This window comes from Stenella coeruleoalba (genome assembly GCF_951394435.1).
Source record: "Stenella coeruleoalba genome assembly, chromosome: 20".
In the NCBI taxonomy this organism is placed as follows: Eukaryota; Metazoa; Chordata; class Mammalia; order Artiodactyla; family Delphinidae; genus Stenella; species Stenella coeruleoalba.
Genome location: NC_137166.1, coordinates 52,035,929 through 52,059,090, shown reverse-complemented (window position 1 = coordinate 52,059,090; position 23,162 = coordinate 52,035,929). Strand labels below are relative to the sequence as shown.

General features: G+C 55.3%; 1 protein-coding gene across 7 annotated transcripts; it reads right to left on the bottom strand.

Annotated features, from left to right (window-relative positions):
• Positions 1-1,838: 1,838 nt before the first annotated feature.
• On the bottom strand, positions 1,839-23,162 carry MED25 (mediator complex subunit 25). Of its 7 annotated transcripts, none has more exons than XM_079906515.1 (18): positions 22,995-23,162; positions 22,854-22,899; positions 22,504-22,628; positions 15,747-15,845; positions 15,208-15,328; positions 14,790-14,952; positions 14,530-14,660; positions 14,203-14,290; positions 13,914-14,107; positions 13,350-13,478; positions 12,850-12,935; positions 12,715-12,772; positions 12,502-12,621; positions 10,092-10,280; positions 9,691-9,762; positions 9,345-9,563; positions 8,908-9,091; positions 1,839-1,856 (listed from the first exon to the last, which is right to left on the bottom strand). In XM_079906515.1, exons 1-18 carry the CDS (start codon positions 23,126-23,128, stop codon positions 1,849-1,851), a joined length of 2,166 nt encoding a protein of 721 aa, XP_079762641.1. In that variant the 5' UTR covers positions 23,129-23,162; the 3' UTR covers positions 1,839-1,848. The 7 variants fall into 7 exon arrangements, with proteins under 7 accessions (XP_079762641.1, XP_079762638.1, XP_079762642.1 ...); XM_079906512.1 differs by lacking the exon at positions 1,839-1,856 and adding an exon at positions 4,716-6,582 and having other exon boundaries at positions 8,908-9,043; XM_079906510.1 differs by lacking the exon at positions 1,839-1,856 and adding an exon at positions 4,717-6,582.

The following is a 23,162-nucleotide window of genomic DNA, read 5'->3' as shown; positions in this document are numbered from 1 at the left end:
ACAAATGAACTGCAAATTTTTGACCTCCAATGTCAACTGGCCCCTGCTTCCTGCCTGGCATTGTATAAAGTTCCTTGATTACCTCCTAGAGTTTGGTTGATCCTCAGCCATACACACCAGAGTGGGTCAGACTGGTTGTCAGAGCTGGTGCCAGCCTGTATCACTTAATTTAAAAACATATCATTCTTGGAGGGACTTCCCTGGCGGTCCAGTGGTTAAGACTCTGCACTTCCACTGCAGGGGGCGTGGGTTCTATCCCTGGTCAGGGAACTAAGATCCCGCAAGCCACGCAGTGAGGCCAAAAAAATAAAATTAAAAATAAATAAATAAAAATATATCACTCTTGGAAAAGCAATAATAATAAACATGTCTTAGACACTGCTAAGCACTTCATGTCTGAGCTCACCGAAGACTTACACACCAGGCCATGAGGGTGACAATCTTATTATCCCATTCTACAGACAGGGAAACCAAGGACCAGTGAGGCAGGAGCCTGAGGTCACAGGCCGAGGAGAGGCAGAGAGAGATCACAAGCCCAGGTTTGTTCTTTTTTTTTTAAGATTTTTTGGATGTGGACCATTTTAAAAGTCTTTACTGAATTTGTTACAATATTGCTTCTGTTTTGTGTTTTGGTTTTTTGGCTGTGAGGCATGTGGGATCTTAGCTCCCCGACCAGGGATCAAACCTGCACTCCCTGCATTGGAAGGCAAAGTCTTAACCACTGGACTGCCAGGGAAGTCCCCCAGGTTCGTCCTTAATCTCAGCAGAAGCCCTTGGTCCCTAGTTGGTGGAAAAAATGAGGGGCATTAGGCGTGAACACCTTAACTTTCTGTCGCTCCTGCCCAAGGCCCACCCAGGGCCATCAACTAGGGGCTGGGACCCTCCCGTCCTCGTCACTGGGACACCTCTCACGTCTGCCTCTCAGCCACCACCTACCTCCGCAACATGTACTGTTCCAAACACTCCCAGACTGGAAAAACCCGGACCTCGCCCACCTCTAAGCCCAGAGGCCTGTCTCCTCGCCTTCAGAGGCAAGGTGCCTTGAGATGGCCGTGTCCTGCCCAGCCTCTTCCAGTACAGTATGATCCACACTGGTTAACTGGCAAGATACGAGTTGGTACAATCACTGGTGTGCCAGGCATTTTTTGGAGGGAGCAACTGGGCAGTTCTGTTGCAGTTTAAGATGGGCACCCCACTAAAAAATAAATAAAATAAAATGGGCACCCCAAAAGGTCAGAAACATTCTACATGGCCAACAATAGGGGACAGATTTGAGAAAACTGTGGTATTCCAAGGGGGAATACCATGCGGCCATGAAAACGGACAGAGGGGGACTTGCCTGGTGGTCCAGTGGTTGACTCCTCACTTCCAATGCAGTGGGCGTGGGTTCGATCCCTGATCGGGGAACTAAGATCCCACATGCCGTAGGGCATGGCCAAATAAAAGGGACAGAGGGCTTTTTGCCCGGGTATAACCTGCAAGATACTCTGTCAGATGAAAAAAGTAATCTACAGAATAAAGCAGACTAAGTTCTAGAGATCTTCTGTAGAACAAAGTGCCCATAATTACTGACACTCTACTGTGCACTTAAATTTAAGAGGATAAATCTGTTAAGTGTCCTTACTACCCACCCCCCACAAACACACACAAAACAAAGGGACACAAGGAAACTTTTGGAGGTGATGGATGCCGACTACCTTAATTGTAGTGATGCTTTCGTGAGTGTATACATATATCCAAACTCAATCATACCTCAGTAAAGCTGTTTACAAAAATATAAAGCAGGCTGCCACTGGATAGAAGAGCCAGAAAATGAATATACTTCTCTGTTTGCTTCTACCTGCTCGTTCAGATCTCTGAAAGAACACACAAGAGATTGGTTACTGGTCTCCAGAGGGGGCTGGGAGAGACCATGCATTGGGTTGATTTTGGAACCTCTACAAGTGTGAACCATAGAAGGTTTTTTAATGCAAAAAATAAGTTCAATCTTTAAAAAGGCAAATAAACAGAACTGGCATACGCCTCAATTTTGAAATTTTCCAGCTGGGACTGTATCACACAGGAATCCCTGCACAAATGAGGGGTTAAAGATGTACGTATATGCTGATTCTCTGCGGCATTTTTGATAATAGTGGAAAACTACACAGTTACCCAAAGACGGCCCCCGTGACCCCCACCTCCTGGTATTATAATCCTTGTATTACCCTCTCAGCCTCAGTGTGGGCTGGACCTAGCGATAGCTGTAATGAACAGAATACGGCAAAAGCGACAGGCCATCACTTCCACCACTGAGTTACAAAAAGACTGTGGGTTCCATCTTGGGTGCCCTATGAAGAGGCCCACATGGCGAGAAACCAAGGGAGACCTCCAGCCAAGAGCAAGCAAGGAACAGAGGCTCTGTGTCCAGGCACCTGCAAGGAACCAGATCTGGCCAGCAGGCATGTGAATGACCTTGGAAGTGGGCCTTCTCCCAGTGGAGCCTTCAGATGAGACCACAGCCCCAGCCCACTTGACAGCAACCTTGAGAGACCTTGGGCCAGAGGCCCGAGCTAAGCTGGGCCTGGGTTCCTGACCCAGAGCAACTGCAGGACAATAAACGCTTATTGTTTTAAGCCACTGAGTGATGTTACATATCAACAGACAGACAGCTTATGCCGCCGGGATGGTCTGTGGGATTGGAATTTGTCCACTTAATGGACTAGAGAAAGCAACCATTTAATAACAGGACATAAAGCCTCATGTAACGAATGATGTGGACAAATGGTCATGACTCAAGTGAAAGAAAAGCAAGATAAAGAACATATAGAAACTGACCTCATTTACATAAAACATTTAAGAAACTATAAACGTGTCTACAACCGCATGCATGTACACCCAACGCCAAACTGACATATCTGCCTCTGGGGAGGATGCTGCTTCGCTCAGTGTTTGGGGTGAGAGGGGAGAATGAGATGTGAAAGTGTACTTCACTTCTTATTCTACACATTTCAGTGGTTTTTCACCTTTATGAAACTAGAATCCTGTGTATCGCAATAAATTTTTAAGGTTAATTTTTTAAAAACCCAAGATGGTGGGAAAATATATATTAGTGAGTATTGTGTACCTTGAAACAAATATACCTTTTTTAGAAGGTGTCGTTTCTCTCACAAATTTTCTTTATAGAGGTAGTAGGGGGGCATGCTCTCACCCAAGACAGGTTTCTAACCGTTAATGTGTCGGTGTTTTTTTGTTTTTTGTTTTTTTTTCAGTTATGTTCTGCCACTTTTGCCAGATCTGTTCCTGTGGAAGAATTCTCAGTTCCCAGTCTTGCTTCCAGCTCTAAATGCATGGTCCAAAAGCAAATTGGTCAAAAATGAAATGTTTCCAACCAGTCACTCATCCATTACAGCCTTCATGGACGCCCTGGTGGTACTGACAAACGGGCATGCATTTTTAGAAGCAGTTTTGCCCTCTAAGAGCGCGTTCTGGCCAGTGATAACAACCATGGCTAATAGCAGCTCTCCTGAGAGGAGGGCTGTGCTGAGCCCGCCAGGTACTCAATCCTACGAGGAAGTCACTACTTGCCATGTGGGGAGACTGAGGCTCACAGAGGCGTGGGGACCTGCCCAAAGCCACACAGCTCATTGGTTCAGGACCTGGAGTCTCAACACTGAGGTGCTAAGGTTTGCACCATTTCTGCTACACTGCAGCAGCTTTGTAACCGTACCTCGTGCTCAAAGGTTCCAGAAAGATTTGCTCTATTCGTTTTGGCCGGTTCTCGGGGGTACTTTAAAGGCTGTTGTCTACACCCCGGCTGTGAAGTGTGGAGGTGAGTCCTCCGTGTCTAGACCTCCACTCTCCGGGCCCACCCGTAACCAAGGGCTTTCTTCTGCCTCACCCTGTGTATGATATGCACCCGTGATGACACTGTGACAGTCCCTTTGGTTCCTCTAATTGGGTGCTGAGGTCAAGAGGGCCTCATAGGCCCACAACGGCCAAACCAGTGACTGGAAACATTTCTTTGTCTGATCAATTTGTCCCAGATGGACTCGAGCCTGTGTTTCCCTGCAGGGCAACGTCCACCCTGGTGGGAACGGCACGGGCTGCTCCCCGCTAGTCTTCTTTCCTTTTAGCGGCTTTGGACACAGTCGATCCCTCTCTCCTCAGAAACTCGGCTTCCAGAACACACGTGCCTGCCTGCTCCTCCTGTCTCCCGGCCCCCACCCAACTCGCACACGTGGGTCCTTCTCTGGCCTCTGTCCTTTGTCCTCGCGTCTTCTTCTTCCAGAGGTCACAAAATGGCGGCCCGGTGGCCTCGTGAGACCCACCAGCGGATTTTGTTTGGTCCTCACAGTGTTTTTTGGTTTTAATTTGAATGCAGTTAGGCGGGGCAAGCACTCCCCAAGTTCGCCACAGTCCCCATCAATCCTTGTCGTCTTACACCCGTCCGCGTCACACATTTCCATCACCTGCCTGGTCCCTGGAGCCATCTGAGTTTTCAGAAACCCCTGCTACGCACGCTGCCTGGGAAACCTCACCCGCTTTTCCCTCCTTCGACCGCCACTGGGATCTCCTGCTCCATCTCTCATCTGCGTCAGAATCGCCGAGGGAGCTTGTTCCAAATGCCGACGCCCAGCCTCCCTCCCGCCCCCGGATGGATTTGCTTCGACAGTTCTAGATGGTTCTAGATGGTTCTAGGGCAGGGATCGTAAACTCAAATGCCGGCAGGAGCCAGGTGGGCCACATAAATGAGTGCACTTGCCAGGTATAAGAAAAGTCGACGGCCAGAAATATAATCAAATGGAATCTTTACTGAACTCTGGTGAATGCATGGAACATAATACAAACATGTGTCATACTGGAGTTTATATTTCAAATCCAAAATTGAAAAAATACAAATTGAAAAATAGAAATATTTAATTACTAAAATTTTTTTTCTCTGTCGTAACTCTTCTGCTCCCTGACTTGAAGCCGGGAGGCCGACATCATCCCTGCCGCCCCCAGATGTCAACGTCAGGCCTTGGATGTCATGGTGGGATGGGTGGTTGAGAATTCAACCTGGACTCCTGAAGCTGGGAGCGATATTGAACTTGATTCAGTTTTGTAACGGAAAACGGCTGTTCACAAGCGTGGCCGCTTCCCAACGCAGAGATGCAGGACAACTACTGGAGCGTGGTGTAGGACTGTCATCTTCCGGTGGAACCCACTTAGGAACCAGCAGCTTATTGCCCTGTAGTTCGTTCAATAACTACTATTTGCGGTCTGCATTCACACGATCGACATTAACCAACAAAGGCAAAGTGGACAGTGTTAGTTTTCATCAAGTCTGGATGTGGAGAGCCCTTGGGGGAATTTGGTCTTCAACACCACGAGTTGGGTGAATGTGGTCTGGGCCATGTCTTTCGTTTCTGGAAACCAACTGCAGCAACGAAAGGGAGTCAGAATATTCCCTGCCAACGACTTCCCCATTTTTGCCAGGACTGGGTGAACACAATCATACATTCAAGTAGCTGTTTGTGTATGTCCTTGCGGAGAAAAGAGAGTGTTCAGAAGGGTTGGAACCTCGATCAAAAGTCTCTGACTGACCTTCTCAGGGGAACCAAGGTGTGGCTTCTGCCTCATCTGAAATGAACCAAGTGGATGGACTGCAACGGTTCAGACTGCTTCCACACGTCCTGTGACAACCAGGTCACAGAGCTTCTATAAAACACATTGGGTCAAGTTCATCACCAGCCTGCCCGTGGTTAAGGTACACGAGCCTGTCACGGACGTCGTGTCCTGTGTTCCGTTGACTTTCTTAGTAAGGTCAGTGCCTGGTATGATGCAACGATCTGAGTCCTCGGATCAAGGCATCCCCTGTCGGTCCCGTGTGACACTGATCGTTTGATCACTACCACGGTCTGTAGCTGTGCTCAGGCATTTTGACCAGTCTCCATGAAACTGTGCATTTCTCTCAACACACAGGAAACAGGTCACGTCCCGGTGTCGGGCCTGCCTTGGCACGGTGTCACAGATTTCTTCGGTCACATCGAGATTCTCCACACCACAAATAAATAAAGCTAACTGGGTGGTAACAGTTCATGAGCAGCGATAGAAAAGGCCACTATTGATTTGACTCATTCAAGCAACGGACTTGTCAGTCTTCGGATTTCTCTTCACCTCCCCATGGGATGCAGACGCCTGCTAGACTTAAAGGATGGTCCAGACAGACATGAGTTTCTGTTCGGGAGGCGTCATTTCTGCTCCCTTATAAACTCGCTGTCGGTAGGCTGGAATGCCCAGGTGACTCTTTTCACATGATTCCGGAACCGTGCGTGGCAGCCGTGCCACTGCTCCCGTCCGCTTCCCAAAACCAGCCCTACTGACACTTGAGGCCCTTTTTCAGTTCATTGAGTATTGCGTCTCGCGTCTGCTCTGTGTACTGGTCGAAGCTCTTACTGTGCTTGGATTCATAGTGACGCCTCAGGTTGTATTCTTTCAACACAGACACGATTTTTTTGCATATTAAGCACGTAGGCATGCTCTTCACCTCCACAAAGAAATAGGCTCGCTCCCATTTCTCTCGAAACACGTGGCCCTCTCGTTCTCTCTTTCGTTTTGCCACTTTTGGTAGAGACATGGGTACAAGAAAGATTTCACTGTCTCCGAACGCTACCACAGGAACAACAACAGTGCAAGCCCCGTGCCAAAGGCAACAGCCTCCTGCCTCGTGGTAGGGGAGTCAAGAGGGAGTGGTGGGGACTGTGGCGAACCAGAGAGCACACGCCCCATGGAAAGGGGCAGCTCCAGCCCGTTGTTTGCTAGGCAGAAGGGCGGGCCCAGGGGTGCCAGATCTTCTGACTTGTCAAGAGAAGCCAAGACTGCAGATTTTGTGTGTGTGTGTGTGTTTGTGTGTGTGTGCGTGTGTGTGAATTATCCTGATTTTTACAACTAACTTGTTAGGAAAAAAAATGCCACATATGCTAACACAGGGAAGGCCAAACAAAACTCATCTGTAGAGTGGCCCACGGGCCACCAGTTTGCAACCTCTCTCCTGGGACGGGGCCCGGGAATCTGATGTTAACCGGCATCTCAAACAATGCGGATGCTGGTGGTCCAGCCGTGGACCACGCTCTGAGCAACACTGCTCTAGGGTCTGACAATGGACAACTAATTTTCTGCCCCCAGGCCAGAGCACCCCTGTGCTCCAGCCACGTGTCTGTATCCAGCCGTCCCCTGGACGTCTCTCTAAGGACGACCTGAGGCCCCTTGCCTCATTACATCCCAAACCTGTACATCCTCCTTACATTCCTGCTGGGTTTCCCATCAGCAGGATGGCTCCACTGTCCACCCTGTCCAAAGCCCTGGAAGGTAGGTCTCTGCCTGGGACCTGGATGGAGCCTGCCCTCTCCACATGAGACCTCATCCATTCTGGTGTCTTCAACCACCAAACACATACTGTCGCTAAGGACACACATCCTGAGCTCCCAACACGGCCTTGGTCACTTGGATGTCCCTGGACCATCACACTCACTACTGGCTCCTTCTCCCAGCTCCCTGCCTCAGGGAGGCCCACTGTCTACCACACACCCAGGCCAGGCCCTGGGCACCGCCCTCAACCCCGCCCGTACACCCCCAGCTTTCTTCGCACAGCACACTAGTCTCTAGCCTCACCCCTCCTGCCCCCCGACTCGGCCCAGCCCCTCCTCTGGCCTCTCCTCTCCCCAGGGAAACTGCCCCAGACCCCTACCTGCCTTCCGTCCTGCCCCATCACATCCCATAGCCCAGAGGGGGCTTTCTGAGAGCCAGCCGACCCAGGCCTGGCCCCTGCTGGTGGCCTCCCGCAGCTCTTCTGCATCCCCTGGACAAGCCTCCAGCTGCTTGGTTTGGAACCTGAGCCCCGTCCCCGCCTGGTGCTTGCCCACCTCTCTAGGCCCCCCTCCGTTATGCTCGTGCTCCAGAAGGATGGACTCGCTCCTCTGACCACCCCAAGCTTCCTCCTGCCCCCACACGTTCATTTCTGTGGTCTCCGCACCTAGACCGCCAGCGCCTGCCTTCCCAGCCTCCCTGACTCCTGCTTCTCACAGATGCTGCCAAGCCCAGCTGGCTCAGAGGCCTCAGAGCCCGGGCCCACCTGGTACCCTCTCTAGCTCCACGAGTGCACGTGGTCCTGGGGGCCCTGCCTGCTGCCTCCACATCTCCCTGGAGCCAGGCTGCACCAGACCGCCTGACTCGCCGCCAAGGCCCTGGCCTCACCAGCCCGGGGCCTCAGGGACGTCTGTTGAAGCGAGAACAAGGACAGAGGTGTCTCCCCCCGTCTCCTCCTGCCCAGTCCTGGGGGATGTCAGTGACGGGAGCCGGGGCGTGTGTTAAAAGGAACTTTATTGGGTGTCGGGGGTTCAGATGAGGTCCATGAGGATGTCGTCCTCCATGACGCTGGGCTGCAGGCCCGGCTGGGGGACCGGGCCCCGGGGACCCCCGCTGAGCAGCATCTGACCTGGGGGGCAGTGGGGAAGGGACTGCATCTCCCAGTAGTCCCTGGGGCCCTGGAGGGCCCTGGACCTGCTTCCTCCCTCCTCCTCTGGGAGCCCAAGGCACTGAGTGGTCTAGGAAGACCTGGGGGGACCCACAGAGTCGCCTTCTGATGCCATGTGACCACAGATAGTCTGTTTCCCGTTAAGCCTTTGGGAGCCCATCCCCCAACATACCTCTCTGGCCCTAAGACTACATTTCCCAGCAACCCCAGGAAGACACGCAAGAGGGGAATGGTGGGGAGAGCTCCTGCCTCCTTGGTCCCCCAGGAGCCCTTAGAGCCCCAAGAGCCATGGGGGACCCGCTATTCTTCAATCCCAGAACTTTACTTCCCAGAAGTCACTGGTCTTGGGGCTCCAGTCCAGGGGCTGTTGGGATACTCAGTCCAGGACCCTGGCCTCCCCCGAACCCCCTTACCTGGCAGTGGAGCCCTGGGGGGAAGCTGTGCAGGCCAAGACTGGGCCGGCGGCGGCGGGTGCAGGAGCGGGGGCCCCAGCTGGGGCTGCCCTAGGCCCTGGTGCGGTGGGGGCAGCAGTGCAGGGGCCCCTGGTGGCTGGAGGTGGTGGAGGGAGGCCTGAGGCGGGGGCACCCCAGTCTGGGGCTGGGAGAACAAGGAAAGCAGCTCAGAGGGCCCTGGTGGGGAGCCCCCACCTCCCCCAGCCCTTCGGGTAGCTTCTGGTCTTTCTTCCAAGGAATCTTATCAGAAGCCCACGTAAGACACATGGGGAGGAGCCAGGCGGGCCGCCAGTCACACCCTCCAATCAAACCAACCTCCCACCTCCAAGATGAGAGGAATCAAACTGTCAAGGCCCAGGACCCACAGCTCCCATCTGCCCCCCGCCCCCAAAGCTCACCGGTGGTGGGTTGAGGAGGAGGCTCCGCAGTTGGGGGTTGGCCCCGGGGTTCTGGGGCCGAAGGATGGGTCCGGGAGGGGGCGGGCCGGGGGCCGCTCCGGGAGGGCCTTGTGGGGCGCCCGGGGGCGCCTGGGCAGCACCCTGGGGCTGCGGCTGCCCCGTGGCCGTAGAGGCCCCCACGGTACCCTGCGGCTGGGGCTGTGGCGGGCGGAGCTGGAGCTGACGGGAAGAGATGGGGGTGAGGGCAGAGCCCCCAGACACCTTGACCTCTGTGGTGGGGTCAGAATCACAGCCTCCTCTGGGGCCGCCCCCGCCCGGGCCCTGACCCCACTGGCCCTGTCCTCACCAGGTTCTGCGAGGGCCTTGCCTGGTCCTCCAGAATGGGGCCCAGCCCCGGGGGTGCCTGCTGTGCCCCCATCTGTGTGAGGAGAGAGGGAGCAGATCAGTGGCTGGTGGGGCGTCCCCATGTTGGGGAGGGTCTGCGCCCTGAGAGGGAACCTGTCAGGAGCTGGGGACCTTTTCTGCAGCGGGTGGGCAGGTCTGGGAGGTAAACCTTACGTTCCCAGGTCCCCAAGAGGGGGCTGTGTCTTGGAGATCCGACACGAACACTAAAAAAGGAGAGCAATGGTGCATGGCAACATGGGGACGGGGCTGAACTTGGCAGGAGTAAGTGCCCAGCGCTGGAGTCCCAGGAGGGCCCTGCGGGGTCTGGCCGTGAGCTCTGGGGCCGGGAGCCGTGGCGCTCACCCCGCGCTGCTGCTCCAGCTTCTGCTGCTGGACCTGCTTGTGGTTGGTGATGACCTGCCGGATGCCGTTGACAAAGCCGCTCTGGTCGTAGGGGATGAGGCCCATGAAGATCTTCTTCTTGGACGAGTACAGGAGCATGAGCACGCGCACCTCGCAGGGGGCCGTGTGCGGGAAGTGCACGCAGCCCGCCTGTGGGAGAGGATCGCAACTGGTCACACCCTGGAGAAGGAGGCCTCCCACCCCTCCGGGTTTCAGATGGTTCTAGAGGCCCCACAGGCCGGGAGTGGCAAGCTTCCTGCTCTGAAAGGTGGAGGAGACTCAAGGCTTGGCTTGAGGCTGCTCCAGAGAGCTGGGTGCCCAAAGGAACAGGGCGAGGCTGGGCACCTGTTCACTTGGGCACTTGCTGACCACCGGGCAGGAGAGCAGAGAGGAAGTCCCCCCAACTTGGCCACACCGCGGGAGGCTGGGAGGGCTCACGGCTGAGAGGGAGGGGCTTCAACAGAGAGCTGACACTGGAATCATGTGATCAAAGGTGGTGGCGGATACGTGACTGACTGGGAATCCAAGAGGCCCTTGGGGGTGCCACACCCTCCCAGCCTCAGTACCCGCAGTGAGAACCGCGGGTAGCAGCGCTAACACCACAGGGGATGTGACTCCGGGATGTGCCAACACACGTCAGGCAGCCTGCCCATGGCTGGACGCACGGAAGTACCCGGGAAACATTAGCGAATGTCAGGTAAGCCCGTAATACGCAGGGTATTCAGGAGGTGGGCTCTTGGGGGAGGAGGGGCTGATAAGACTGAGGTCCCCCCTGTAGAACCTTGGCCAAGTAAGCTTTGCTTTCTCACGTGAGGCAGACCCTGCTAGCTGTCTACCATCTGCCCTTCTCCCCTGGGTAGAGAACCCCGATTCCGTTTGGGTAGCAACATGTCTGGGTCCCAGTGCACTCATGGGTGCCTGTTCCCCGATGCTCTCCTATGCAGCCAGGGGTGGCCCAGTGGCCTGGGTCTGGCCCAGGACGTGAAGGGAAGCCTGCCCACGAGTGTGGGAAAGTGCTTTCCTAAAGAAAGGGAAATACACGGCTGATGCCACGCCTCCTTCTTGCCTTCCTACATCAAGTCAAACAAGAGTTCTCGAGCTTCGAAAGCCATCTTACAACCACTAGAGAGAAGCCAGGAGAACCCCAGAGATCCTGGCCCTGACGTCATGGGGCTACATAAGTAACCCCGAGAGCTGCTCACCTCTGGATGTCCTGTTACGTGTCACAAATGAATGTCTGCTTGTACAGTGCTCGCTTTGGGGACATCCCTCTCAGAACCCAGCTGCCATGCTTTGAAGAAGCCCAAGCCAAATGGGGAGGCCACATGTGGGTACCCGGATGGCCAGGCCCAGCTGAACCCCACTGACCGCACCATGTGAGTGGGCCATCTTGCACCTCCAGCCCAGGTGAGCTTTCAGATGACCACAGTCTTAGCCACCACCTGACAGTAACCCCCACAAGAGTCCCCAAGCAAGACTAGCCCAGCTGAGCCCAGCTGACACACACGGGACTAGGAGAAAGCGTGAACTGTTGTAAGCCTCCACCCCAATCATCTATCTGCTCTAAAAACTCTGCTGGTTGGGTGTATTGCTATCTGCAGTTGCAGGTATTCCCAACTCTCAGGATCACCTTCTTTGTAGAATTTTCCTGAGGATTCCATGAGGTAATCCGCCTAAAGTCCCCTCTCCTAGAAAAGTGCCAGGTCCACAGGATGTACTCGTTAACCGGTTCTGCTCTATTTAGAGAGCCTCCCTCAGTGTTATGAGTTGAACTGTATCCTCTGAAAACACATGCTGAAGTGCCAAACCCCAGCACCCGTCAACGTGACCTTATTTGGAAATACGGTGTTTGCAGATGTAACAAGTTAGGATGAGATCATTAAAGAAGACCCCAGTCCAAATGACTGGTGTCCTCATAAGACGACAGAGACACACACACAGGGAAGAAACACACAGAGGGAAGGCAGCCATGTGACAACGGAAACAGAGACTGGAGTTTTGCTGCCTAAAGCCAACCCCGCCAGGGGCTACCAGCTGTAGGAGGCAAGGAAGGGTCTTCCCCTAGAGGCTTCAGAGAGCACGGCCCTGCTGACACCCTGATTTCATTCAGACTCCTCTTTTCCGGAAGTGCGAGAGAATACATTTCTGTCGTTCTTGGCCCCAGGAAGCCAACCCAGCAAACCCCCGTCAGAGCCAAGGGTTTTAACACGGAACGGACCTCAACCTGGTGCTTGTTGTAATTATAAAAAAAAAAAAGTTAAGGCTGAGAAACCCGAGGTCACAAAGGCAGCCCCACCATCAAAAGTGGCTCCCTGGGGCCCACGAGGATGGGGAGTGGCCACCTGCCCCCCCACCCGCCCACCCCACTCACAAAGCCGTTGCCCATGATGCGGTAGAGGCCTTTGAGGGAGTCCAGGTCCTTGTTGGTGAAGTGGAACTGGACCATCCTTGAGTTCCGGAACAGAGGGCCCAGGGTGGTCTGTGGGAGACACTGACGTGAGCCAGCGGGCAGAGCAGGCGCGTGAGGACAGAGGCGGGGGGGTGGGGGTGGGGGGGGGTGGGCGGCTGTCCCCTCCCCACTCACCAGCAGCTGCTGCGGGATGAGCTGCATGATCAGCTTCTGGGGCCACTGCTCTGCTTTCCTGGGGCAACAACGGGAGGGGCGTCAGGAAACGCACACCCCAGCTTCCCGCCCACCCCACCCCCAGCAGGCACCTACAGGTTCTCGCCGTGATTCACATAGACCTGACAGGGCAGTGACCGAGTCAGCTTGGTGTTGGCGTCCACGGAGGCAGGTTTGGGCTTCTGAGGGGAAGAAGGGCATGTCACAGTGAGAAAGGCCCTGAGCCTCCATCCCCTTGGCCTCTCCTGCCCTACCCTGGGAGCCCCGAAACTCGGGACCCCCACCCCAGTTTAAGTCCCACGAGCCCTGGGCCCCTCCGCCAGACCATCAATCCCACAATCCTCTAGCTTTCAAATTCCACAAACACTGGGGCTCCTCCTCTTGCCCCCGAATCCCACAGCCCTCTGTCCCCTAGATGCCACCATCCCCCGGATCTTCCCTGGACCGAGTATCCAAGACCTCTCTTAATCCTGAATTCCGGGCTATAAATCCCACGTGTCCTTGGAACCATCCTCAGGACCACAAGTCCCACAACCCCATGGGGGCCCCGGCCTAACCCTGCACCCCACCAGGCCTGGCCCCATGGATCCACTCACCTCCTGCCACTCGAGGACCCCGCTCCAGGCCAGGAGTTTGTTGGAGACTGACTGCTGCCCGCCGAGGGCCGGGGCCCCGAGCTGGGCCGGAGAAGGGCCACTCACCCCTCCTGGGGCCACGGTGCCCGCCTGACAGAGGGGAGGAAGGAGGGCCATGGGGCAGGGTCAGACCATCTTCTGGGGGGAAGTGTCCTGAGAGAGGGACAAACCAACAAGCAGAACGGGACGGAGGTCCCTTCCTCTGCACCCCCAGGCCCAGAACACCACTGGGCCATGCCTGGGACCATAAATGCTCTGACCCTGTAGGATTCAAAGACTCTCAAGGCCCTGATGTCTTGCACTCCCAGGAGCCCTCGGGCTCCTGAGAACAGTCTTCACCCACACGGAACCACAAACCCCATGATTCTGCCCCCGGACCCTGCAGTCTCAGTGTTGCCTATAGCACAAGCTCCACGAGCCCCCGAGGACGCCGAACAACACCACCCACGTGCCCTTGGGCCCTCCTCAGAAAGGCCAACTGCTCCTCCCCTGCACTGTGCTGGCAGCCAGAAGGCAGGTACCTACCATGGACGGTGCCCCTGGCTGTGCAGGGGGGGCCAGGCCCGGGCCAGGGGCCACAGTGGAGACCAGGCTGGGCTGGGAAGCAGGAGGTGGCTTGGGGGCGCCGGGGGGCCCTGGGGGCAGCGGGGGGGCCTGGGCCTGGCTGTAGGGGGGACCGGCTCCCGCAGCGGCTTGCTGAAGGGGGCTGATGGGCGGGACTGCGGGAGACACCAAGGGAAGCGGTGGGGGCAGGTGTGTGGCGAGCGGCCCGGCTGCCCCCACCCGCCCTGCCACATCCCCGCCCAGGACTCACAGCGAGGGCCCAGCCCAGCCTTCTGGTTCTTGGCGGCCTCCACTGCGTTCTGGGCAGCGACCTGGGCTGCACTCAGGTTCCCAGGGACCTGGCGGTAGAGGGGAGGGGCTGGTGAGGACCACCCTCCCCAGCCCCAATATCGCAGGAGCTCGTGACTCCCATCACCCCACAGGGACATGATTCCCCACCCTAAAAGTTCTACTCTCCAGGTGTCTCAAGGGAGACACCCATCACCCCCAAGGCCCAACATCCAGCTAGGTCTCTCCCAAGGGGCCAGGGCTCCCTCAAGGCCCCAGGAGCGTGTCCCTTCCCCGGTGATGTTCGCACCTGGTACTGCTGGGGGACAGGGGGCAGAGGCTGCTGGGGGGCTGCTGAGAGCGTGGCCCCCGAGGGTGGTGCTGGAGGCAGGGGCACAGGCTGCTTCGGCTGCAGGGGGCCGGGGGCCGAGCCACCTCCGACTGAGAGCCAAGGATGGATATCGAGCCCCACGAGAAGGGGATTGAGAGACGGGAAGAAAATCCAAGTAAGAAGAAGCCAGGGAGGACGCCCCTCCCACCCCCGTCCCCCCAGCAGCACCCGGGCCTCACCTGGCAGCACAAGCCCCCGCACGAGCACCATGTGCCGCGGGTCCTGGCTCACATCTGCTGGCGGCTGCAGCGGCTCCAGCATGGCCGGGGGAGCTGCCTTCTCGAACAGAAGCCGCAAGGCAGGCAGCTTCCGGGGAGACACGATGGAGAAGTAGATTCCTCGCTACAGGAGAGGGGACAAGCAGTCAGGACAAAGGCACCAGGCCAAGCCCTGGCTGTCACACCTGCTGGGCCCTAAAACCAAATCCCATCGGGCTTTGGGACAGGAGACCCCAAGACCTGTATTAGCTGCCCCAGAGAATTCTGGGTTATAGTTCTTCCCACAGGAGCCAGCTGAGCTGGCCACGGGGTCTGTGGCGATCCTGTGGCCCAAGGCAGCAGGCCCCAGCCCTCCTCCCTCAGACCCAGGAGCCCTCACCTCCCCAATCTTCTGCACGAGGGTCTCCGTCGTGCACCCAGAGTACGTGGTGCTCTCGACAGCAGGCAGCAGGTACGGGGGCGAGTTACAGATAAGGAGGCAGACTCGGTGTGTCTGGCCGCTGCCGAGGACAAGGAAAGATGTGGAGCGCGTGGCAACAGGGGCCCTGAGAAAAGACCCAGAGCCGGCACCAGCAGAGGTGCAAGTCCTCCGGCCCACAGGAAGTCAGGAGTCAGGCCCCTATTTCACAGCTGAGAGCACTGAGGCCCGGAAGAGCCTCCTGACTCACTCTAAGATGCCCGGCAAGCAGGGCAGGCAGGAAGCAGACCCAGAGCTGGCTCCCCTTTGATGAGGACACCAAGACTGGGCACAGGCCAGGTGATCTCATCAGAACACCGTCTGGACACCGCCTGCTTCCCAGCCCCGTGTCCAGCATGCAGAGCCCACCCACCTCCCCACAGTGAGGCCGGGGGTGGAGCCCCACGACAGGCAAAGCAGGCTACGTGCCCGGCGGACAGAGACCGGCGTGGGCCACTCACATCTGCTCCCGCATCTTCCTGAAGTCATCGAACAGCTGCAGGGCTGTGCTGAGGCCTTCCGCGATGAGGCTGCAGCTCTCGCCACCCCCGCCCATGAACCTGCAGGGGGCCAGGCGGTCAGCCCCTGGGGGGCCCTGCGGCTCCAGCCCCCAGCCCCTGGGCCACCCTGGAAGGGCCCGAACCTGCGCCATCCCTCCTCATAGACTGTGCACCTTGGGACGGGGACACTGCCGAGTTTCCTGCTCTATCCCCAGTGCTGGCACGAGGACAGGGGACATTTGTCATCTCCTGCAAGGCAGTCCCTCTGGCAAGAGGCCCCATCAGAGGATGGAACAGAGAAAGGGCCCAGGACTCTAAGCCCAGGATCCTGTGCTGTGTCCCAGTCCCTGTGCACCTTGCCCTCTCTGGGCCATCTGCCCTGGCCTCACCCCAGCTTCCCAGCCTGGTGCAGGGGCCTCCTCTGTCTTCCCACAGTGTTATGGGTTGAACTGGGTCCCCCAAAACGGGTATGCTTAAGTCCTAGCCCTCCACCACACCTTAGGATGTGATCTGATTTGGAAACAGAGTCTTTACAGAGGTAAACAGGCTACAATGAGGTCCTTAGGGTGGCCTTAATCCAATATGACCGGTGTCCTTATAAGAAGGGGGACTCGGGACACAGAGACAGACACACTCAGAGGAAAGGCAATGTGGATGTGACGAGACACAGGGAGAACGCCACGTGGAGATCAGAATGTCACTGCCACAGAGCAAGGAATGTCTGGGGCGACCAGAAGCTGGAAGAGGCAAGGAAGGCACCCTCCCCTAAAGTTCCAGAGGGAGCACGGCCCTGCCCACCCCCATCTCAGACTCCTGGACCCAGAACTGCGAGACAATAACTTTCTGTTGCTGTAAGCCACCTTGTTTCTAGTACTGTTACAGCAGCCCCAGAAAACGACTACATACAGATCTGGGCTTCTCCCCCAGCTGATCTACAGAGGGGTCCCCAGTGTCTGTCCCCGTGTGGCCTGTGGCAGGCCTCTCCTAGACTGCAGTTGTTGTCACCATGATTCTTCGGGTCACGTGGTCACAAGGCTGAACCTTTGCCGCAGGGGACATCTGTGCAGACTGGGCCCCGCTCTGGGAGCCCTAAGGGCCCTGTTGCTCTGAACCGTGGCCCCTGTGTCTGTGTCGGCACCTGTCTCCCCGACAAGGCAGGGACGGGGGTCTCTGACCTCCCTTGTCGCCAGCCTCACCGACCCCACCCCACCAAGCCTGGCACAAGGGAGGCCTTGGGAACTGTGTGTTACATAAACAAATGGCTTCAAATCCAACCCTGGCCATCAAGGCCAGAATAGAGCCAAGCCCTCAGCTGGGCATCTGGGGCCCTGTCCACCTTCCACTCCATCCTCTCTGGGTGCAAGTCCTCCAGAGCTTCTTGGGTGTCCCTGGACTCCGTGATCAGCCACGCGCCCAGGCCTCTGCCTGTGCTGTCCACCCCAAGACCATGTACCACTGCCCCTTCTGGCACAGGTAGAAACCCTGCTTGCCTAACCAGACACCCAGCCCAGTGTCATCCTCCTCCAGGAAGCCTTCCTCACCTGCCACCTGATCTCAGGGCCCACCCTCAATCACATCACGTGTCCCCCAATACTGCGAATGTCAAGCTTCCTTCCACAGCCCACCTCCCCTCCAGACGGTGCAGCCCTCAGTGAGGGAGAGCCAGTGGTCTGAGCCAGGTCTAAAAGTACACACAGAGTCCCGGGAAATGCCTGCTGAGCAAGTGAGCCACCGAAGCATGCCCCCTCTGTGCCCACCTGAACGCTTTCCCGGTGTAGACTCCTGCCCTCTGCGCCCACGCTCAGGGTGCTCAGGCCACACCACTGTTCCTCCCCACGACCCACTCCCCAGCCCTCCTCTTCCTCACCACCGAGACTCCAGTTTGCACAGGAATTTGAATGGCGAAGAGTTGGGGGAGACCCCGATAAGTGAACCAACTCTGGATCCACCCTACTGCCAGCTTCCTGTGCTGGAAGAAATCAAGCCATCTTCATGGCTGGGGCTAAGGAGACAGGGGTGAGGGGGCAGGGGGAGAGACAGGAAGCAACTGCTTCAGGAATTCGGGGTCTCCTTTTAGGGTGATGAAAATGTTCCAGAACTAAATAGAGAAGGTGGCTGCACAACATTTTGAATGTACTAAACGTCACTGAATTGTTCACTTTAAAATAACTGCGTGTTGGACTTCCCTGGTGGCGCAGTGGTTAAGCATCCGCCTGCCAATGCAGGGGACATGGGTTCGAGCCCTGGTCCAGGAAGATCCCACAGGCCGCGAAGCAACTAAGCCTGTGCACCACAAATACTGAGCCTGCGCTCTAGAGCCCGCGAGCCCCAACTACTGAAGCCCGCGCGCCTAGAGCCCGTGCTCCACAACAAGAGAAGCCACTGCAGTGAGAATCCCGCACACCGCAACGGAGAGTAGCCCCCGCTCGCTGCAACTAAAGAAAGCTGGCGCGCAGCAATGAAGACCCAACGCAGCAAAAAATAAATCAATATTTAAAAATAAATAAAATAAAATGACTGTGTGTTATGTGAATTTCACCTCAATTTCTAAAAAAAATAATTTATGAGGGAAAGTGCGATTGACCACTTTGAGATCCCAAAGCTGGCTTTTTTTCTTATTGAGCAGTAAGCATAAGCCATCTTTTACCAACTCAGGGACAGACACATAACAAATATTTTGTCCAAGAAATGAGAAAACCTTAAAAATGGGCAGTGGGAGAGGGAATTCCCTGGCGGTCCAGTGGTTAGGACCCCACGCTCTCACTGCCGAGGGCCCAGGTTCCATCCCTGGTCGGGGAACTAAGGTCCCACAAGCTGGGTGGCACGGCCAAAAAAAAAAAAAAATGGGGAATGGGAGAAAGCATAACCAGTTGCAAAACATGTTTTAAATATCATAAAGTTTCAAATAAACCCCTCAAGTAATAAACATAAAGTAAAAATAAAATGATTCCTCATCCTCATGCCTCTGCCCCCAACTGTTCCGCCCGATGTCACACCACTGAGTCCTCACCACCCACTTTCATGGGCTAACAGGCCCCGGGAGCCCCCCGGAGGGACTGAAGGAACATGAACAGCAGCCAGCTCTGACCAGGGGCTTCCTACTGCCAGACCCCTGCCCAGCCCATCACCCCAGGGGAACACTGGCTCCAAGAAGCGAGAACTTTGCCTGCCTCATACCCCCGACTCCTCGGTGCCTGGAACAATTTGCCCCACAAACATCTGTTGAATGAATGAAGGCACAGACGAATGAATGAATGCACAAACGCACTGTCACAACGCTATGGGGAAGACACTTGGGCTATTTTCCTTCTACCCTATCCTTTCTTTTTTTAATCTTTTTTTATTATTATTATTTATTGGCTGCAATCGGTCTTCGTTGCTGCGTGCAGGCTTTCTCTAGTTGCGGCAAGTGGGGGCTACTCTTTGTTGCGGTGCGCGGGCTTCTCGTTGCAGTGGCTTCTCTTGTGGAGCACAGGCTCTAGGCACACAGGCTTCAGTAGTTGTGGCGCACGGGCTTAGCTGCTCCGCGCCATGTGGGATCTTCCTGGACCAGGGCTTGAACCCATGTCCCCTGCAAGCCACCAAGGAAGTCCCTACCCTAGCTTTTCTGATGCTGGGTCACTAGCTGTAGGGGGGAGGGGGAACCGCCCCTCTTGTCAGAAAGGAAAATGTAACATCAGAAATGAACCTCTCCAAAGCAAGGACATTTCAAAAATCACACTGCCGGGCTTCCCTGGTGGCGCAGCGGTTGAGAGTCTGCCTGCCGATGCAGGGGACACGGGTTCGTGTCCCTGTCCAAGAAGATCCCCCATGCCGCGGAGCGGCTGGGCCCGTGAGCCATGGCCACTGAGCCTGCGCGTCTGGAGCCTGTGCTCTGCAATGGGAGAGGCCACAACAGTGAGAGGCCCGCGTACCGCAAAAAAGAAAAAAGAAAAAAAAAAAAATCACACTGCCTGCTTTGTTCCATAAGTGATGGATGTTCCAGGAAAAGATAAGATTTCTCCAAGCATGAACAAAACTTGCTGACTTTCTTCGTGATCTCTGTTACAGAAGGGCCCTGAATGCCACAGAAACTGAATTTAGATAGTTACATAGGACTTGATAAAACAGTGACGACTGTGAATATTAAATAACGGCTTAAAATGTTTATCAGCTGATTGGGAGGATTCCGGTGAGCATACAGCACACAAAGCTTTTTTATTTGGTTATAGGTACAGTGTATTCTAGGTCGGTTAAAGGGGAGGGTGAATATGGGATGAAACTATTCAGAAAGCATTTCCCTCTTATCTTCCCAGTGCCCTTGACATTTTTAAATAAGGGGGTTTAACTGCTTTTCCTGACACCCACCAGAAGGTTTGGTTTCCTGGTAATTATCTTCCCCACAGCTTTCACTCGTTCATTTATTCAGCAAAGGTCTCCTAAGGCCTCTTGGGTCCCAGGCCCCAGCTGGAAGCAAACAGCAGGAGAAACACCCAAGTCCTGGACATTCACAGTCCAGAGGTGTGAAGCTGTGACAGGGAAACACCTGGGAGCAATGGGGTCAGAGGAGAGAGCAACTGGCTGCTTGCCAGAATCAGGGAAAGGACATTTGAGTCAGGTCTTGATGTTCATATAGGAGTTTACCGGGGGGGGAACCAGATTATGAAGTGCATTCTGGGCATTCATTCATTTACTCACTGGTTCAACAAAGTTTTCCTTAGGCCTCCTTTGTGCCAGGCCCTGTGCTGGGTGCTAGAGACTTGAGGAACATCAGACTTGGACTTGGGCCTCAAGGAGCCCCCCATTCAACATTATTCAAGTCTTACCACAATCTAGTCCAAAGGTTCTTAAATGGGGTGGATTCTGCCCCCGAGGAGATACCTGACAACGTCTGGAGACACCTTTGTTTGTTAGACTGGGGGAGGGAAGTAGCCACTGGCATCTGGGGGGTAGGGGCCGGAGATGCTACTGAACACCTTACAATGCATAGTACGGCCCCCCAATAACAAAGAGTCATTTGGCCCAAAGGGTCAACAGTGCTGACGCTGAGAAACTCTGCTCTACCCTGACCATGAATTCTAAAGACCATGAGGGGGAAACTTAAGAGTCAACTTTGCAGTGAACATGCAGCACCCAGTCCAGCGCATACAGCCTGGAACAAAGCAGGTGTTCAACAAACATTTGCTGCAGGGACATACAAAGGTAACAGTGACCTGGTGTTATTTAATGAACTCTGACCAGACCCTGAGCTGAACACAGTATGAAAATCAGGTCCTGTGATCCTCCCAAGAGTGCTGAGACATGGACTACCATCACCCATCTGCAATCCAAGAAACCAAAACACGAAACAACAGCAAAAGCTTAGGTAGCACTTAATACGTGTCAGGCACTGATTTTTGTTTTTTTTTTTTTTTTTTTTTGCGGTACGCAAGCATGTGGGATCTTCCCGGACCGGGGCACGAACCCGTGTCCCTGCATCGGCAGGCGGACTCTCAATCACTGCGCCACCAGGAAAGCCCTCAGGCACTGTTTTAAAGAGGCATCAACTCGTTTAATTCACAAAGTATCCCTACAAAGTCACGGTAACCATGTCTCCAATGATCCTCGTCTCCTAGTATTCACGCCCCCTCAAACACTGGACAGGACTGACTTGTGTACTAAACAGAATGGGATAGAAGTGATGGTGTATGACTTCCAAGGTTTGATCATAAAAAGCTCTGTGGTTTCCTCTTTGCTCTTTCTGTTGGATTGCTCAGGCAGAGGAAAGCCAGCTGTTGGAGGACACTCAAGCAGCCCCACGGCTAACATCTGGCAAGGAATCGAGGCCTCTAGCCAATAGCCATAGGGTGAGCCACCCTGTAAATGGATCCTCCGGTCGCAATCAAACTGTTGGATGACTGCAGCCCAAAGTCATGGCAACTGCAATCCCACAAGAGACCCTGAGCTAGAGCAACCCATCGAAGCCACCCCTGAACTCCTTACTTACAGAAACCACATGAGATAATAAATGTCTGTTGTCTTAGGCCGGTTAAGTCGTTTGTTTTTTTTTTTTTGGCCGCGCCTCCAGGCATGTGGGATCTTAGTTCCCAACCGGATATCAACCTGTGCCCCCTGCAGGGGCAGTGTGGAGTCCCAACCACTGGGCCGCCAGGGAAGTCCCAAGCTGCTAAGTTTTGATCTGTTACCCAATAGTGAATAAGTAACACGACACCTATAAGTACTACTAACCTTCCCGTTTTAGAGACAAATTATATTAGACACAGGGGACAGGGAGTTCTGTTGTGGTGGAGCCACGCTGTGGCCCCAGTCTGTCTGCACCTGCAAGAGCCTGCAACGTGAACTATCACAATTCACTCCAAAGCACAGAGGCCTAGCTTATCTTGGCCTAGCCCCACCCCTCTTGCACTCAGGCTTCAATGCCTCCACCTGAAAATGGAGAACCAGAGTAGAAATGAGAAGCAACAGGCAGAAAAGGGAGGAATCACACGTGGGTGCTGGAGTTCCACAGGCCTCCTTGACTGGGAAGTTCTTTCTACTTCCGAGCCAGACAGCAACATCAGCTAAGCACACAGAACCGACCACAGAAGTGACTTAGGGATAAAACCACAATCCCCATCACAGTCCTTTTCAGCCAACTAATGGGAGGGGATGGATCCTGCAGCTCAAATCCAAGCCACCATTCCTCCGCGGTCCGTCACAGGGTCCCCCAACCCTTCCCAAAGCCCAGAAAAGAGCTCACTTAATGCCATCGAGCCAGGTGACAAACTCATAGGCGCTGCTGGTGGGAGCGTGACATTGTACGTAGGACTCTGGGGCGCAGTCCACCGTGTTGAACACCACGAGGCTGTACTGGGTCCCCCCATACTGGAAGGGGAGGACAGAGAAATTTTTTATCTGGAACCCCAGCTCCCTTTTCCCTCAGGGGAGTTGGGGCTCCCAGCTCCCCGTCCCTTAGACCCAGGAGTCCAGACCCCAGCTCCTCCCACCTCAGACCCAGGAGTCCAGGTCCCCGCCCCCTCCTCTCTCAGACCCAGGAGTCCGGATTCCCAGCTTCCCGCTTCCCTCAAACTCAGGAGTCCCAAGACTCACGTCTCCCCCGAAGTCCGTCTCGGCAGGAGGACCACCATTAAAATACCTGTGAAGGTCGGAGATGAAAGGTCGGGGTGAGGCAAGAGACTGTGGAAAACTAAAGTCGGAGGGCGGGGTTGGAGTCGCGGAAACGGCACTCACTCGATGGCCGGGAGCAGGTAGTGCTTGCGGAGCCCCTCGAAGTAGGGCCCCAAGTTGGCCGTGCCCTCAATTACAAACACCACGTCAGCTACGAGGCCCCCGGCGCGGGCCGGGCCCTCCGACCCGGGTACCATGCCCCGCGCCGCAACCGACACCGCCGCCGTAGCC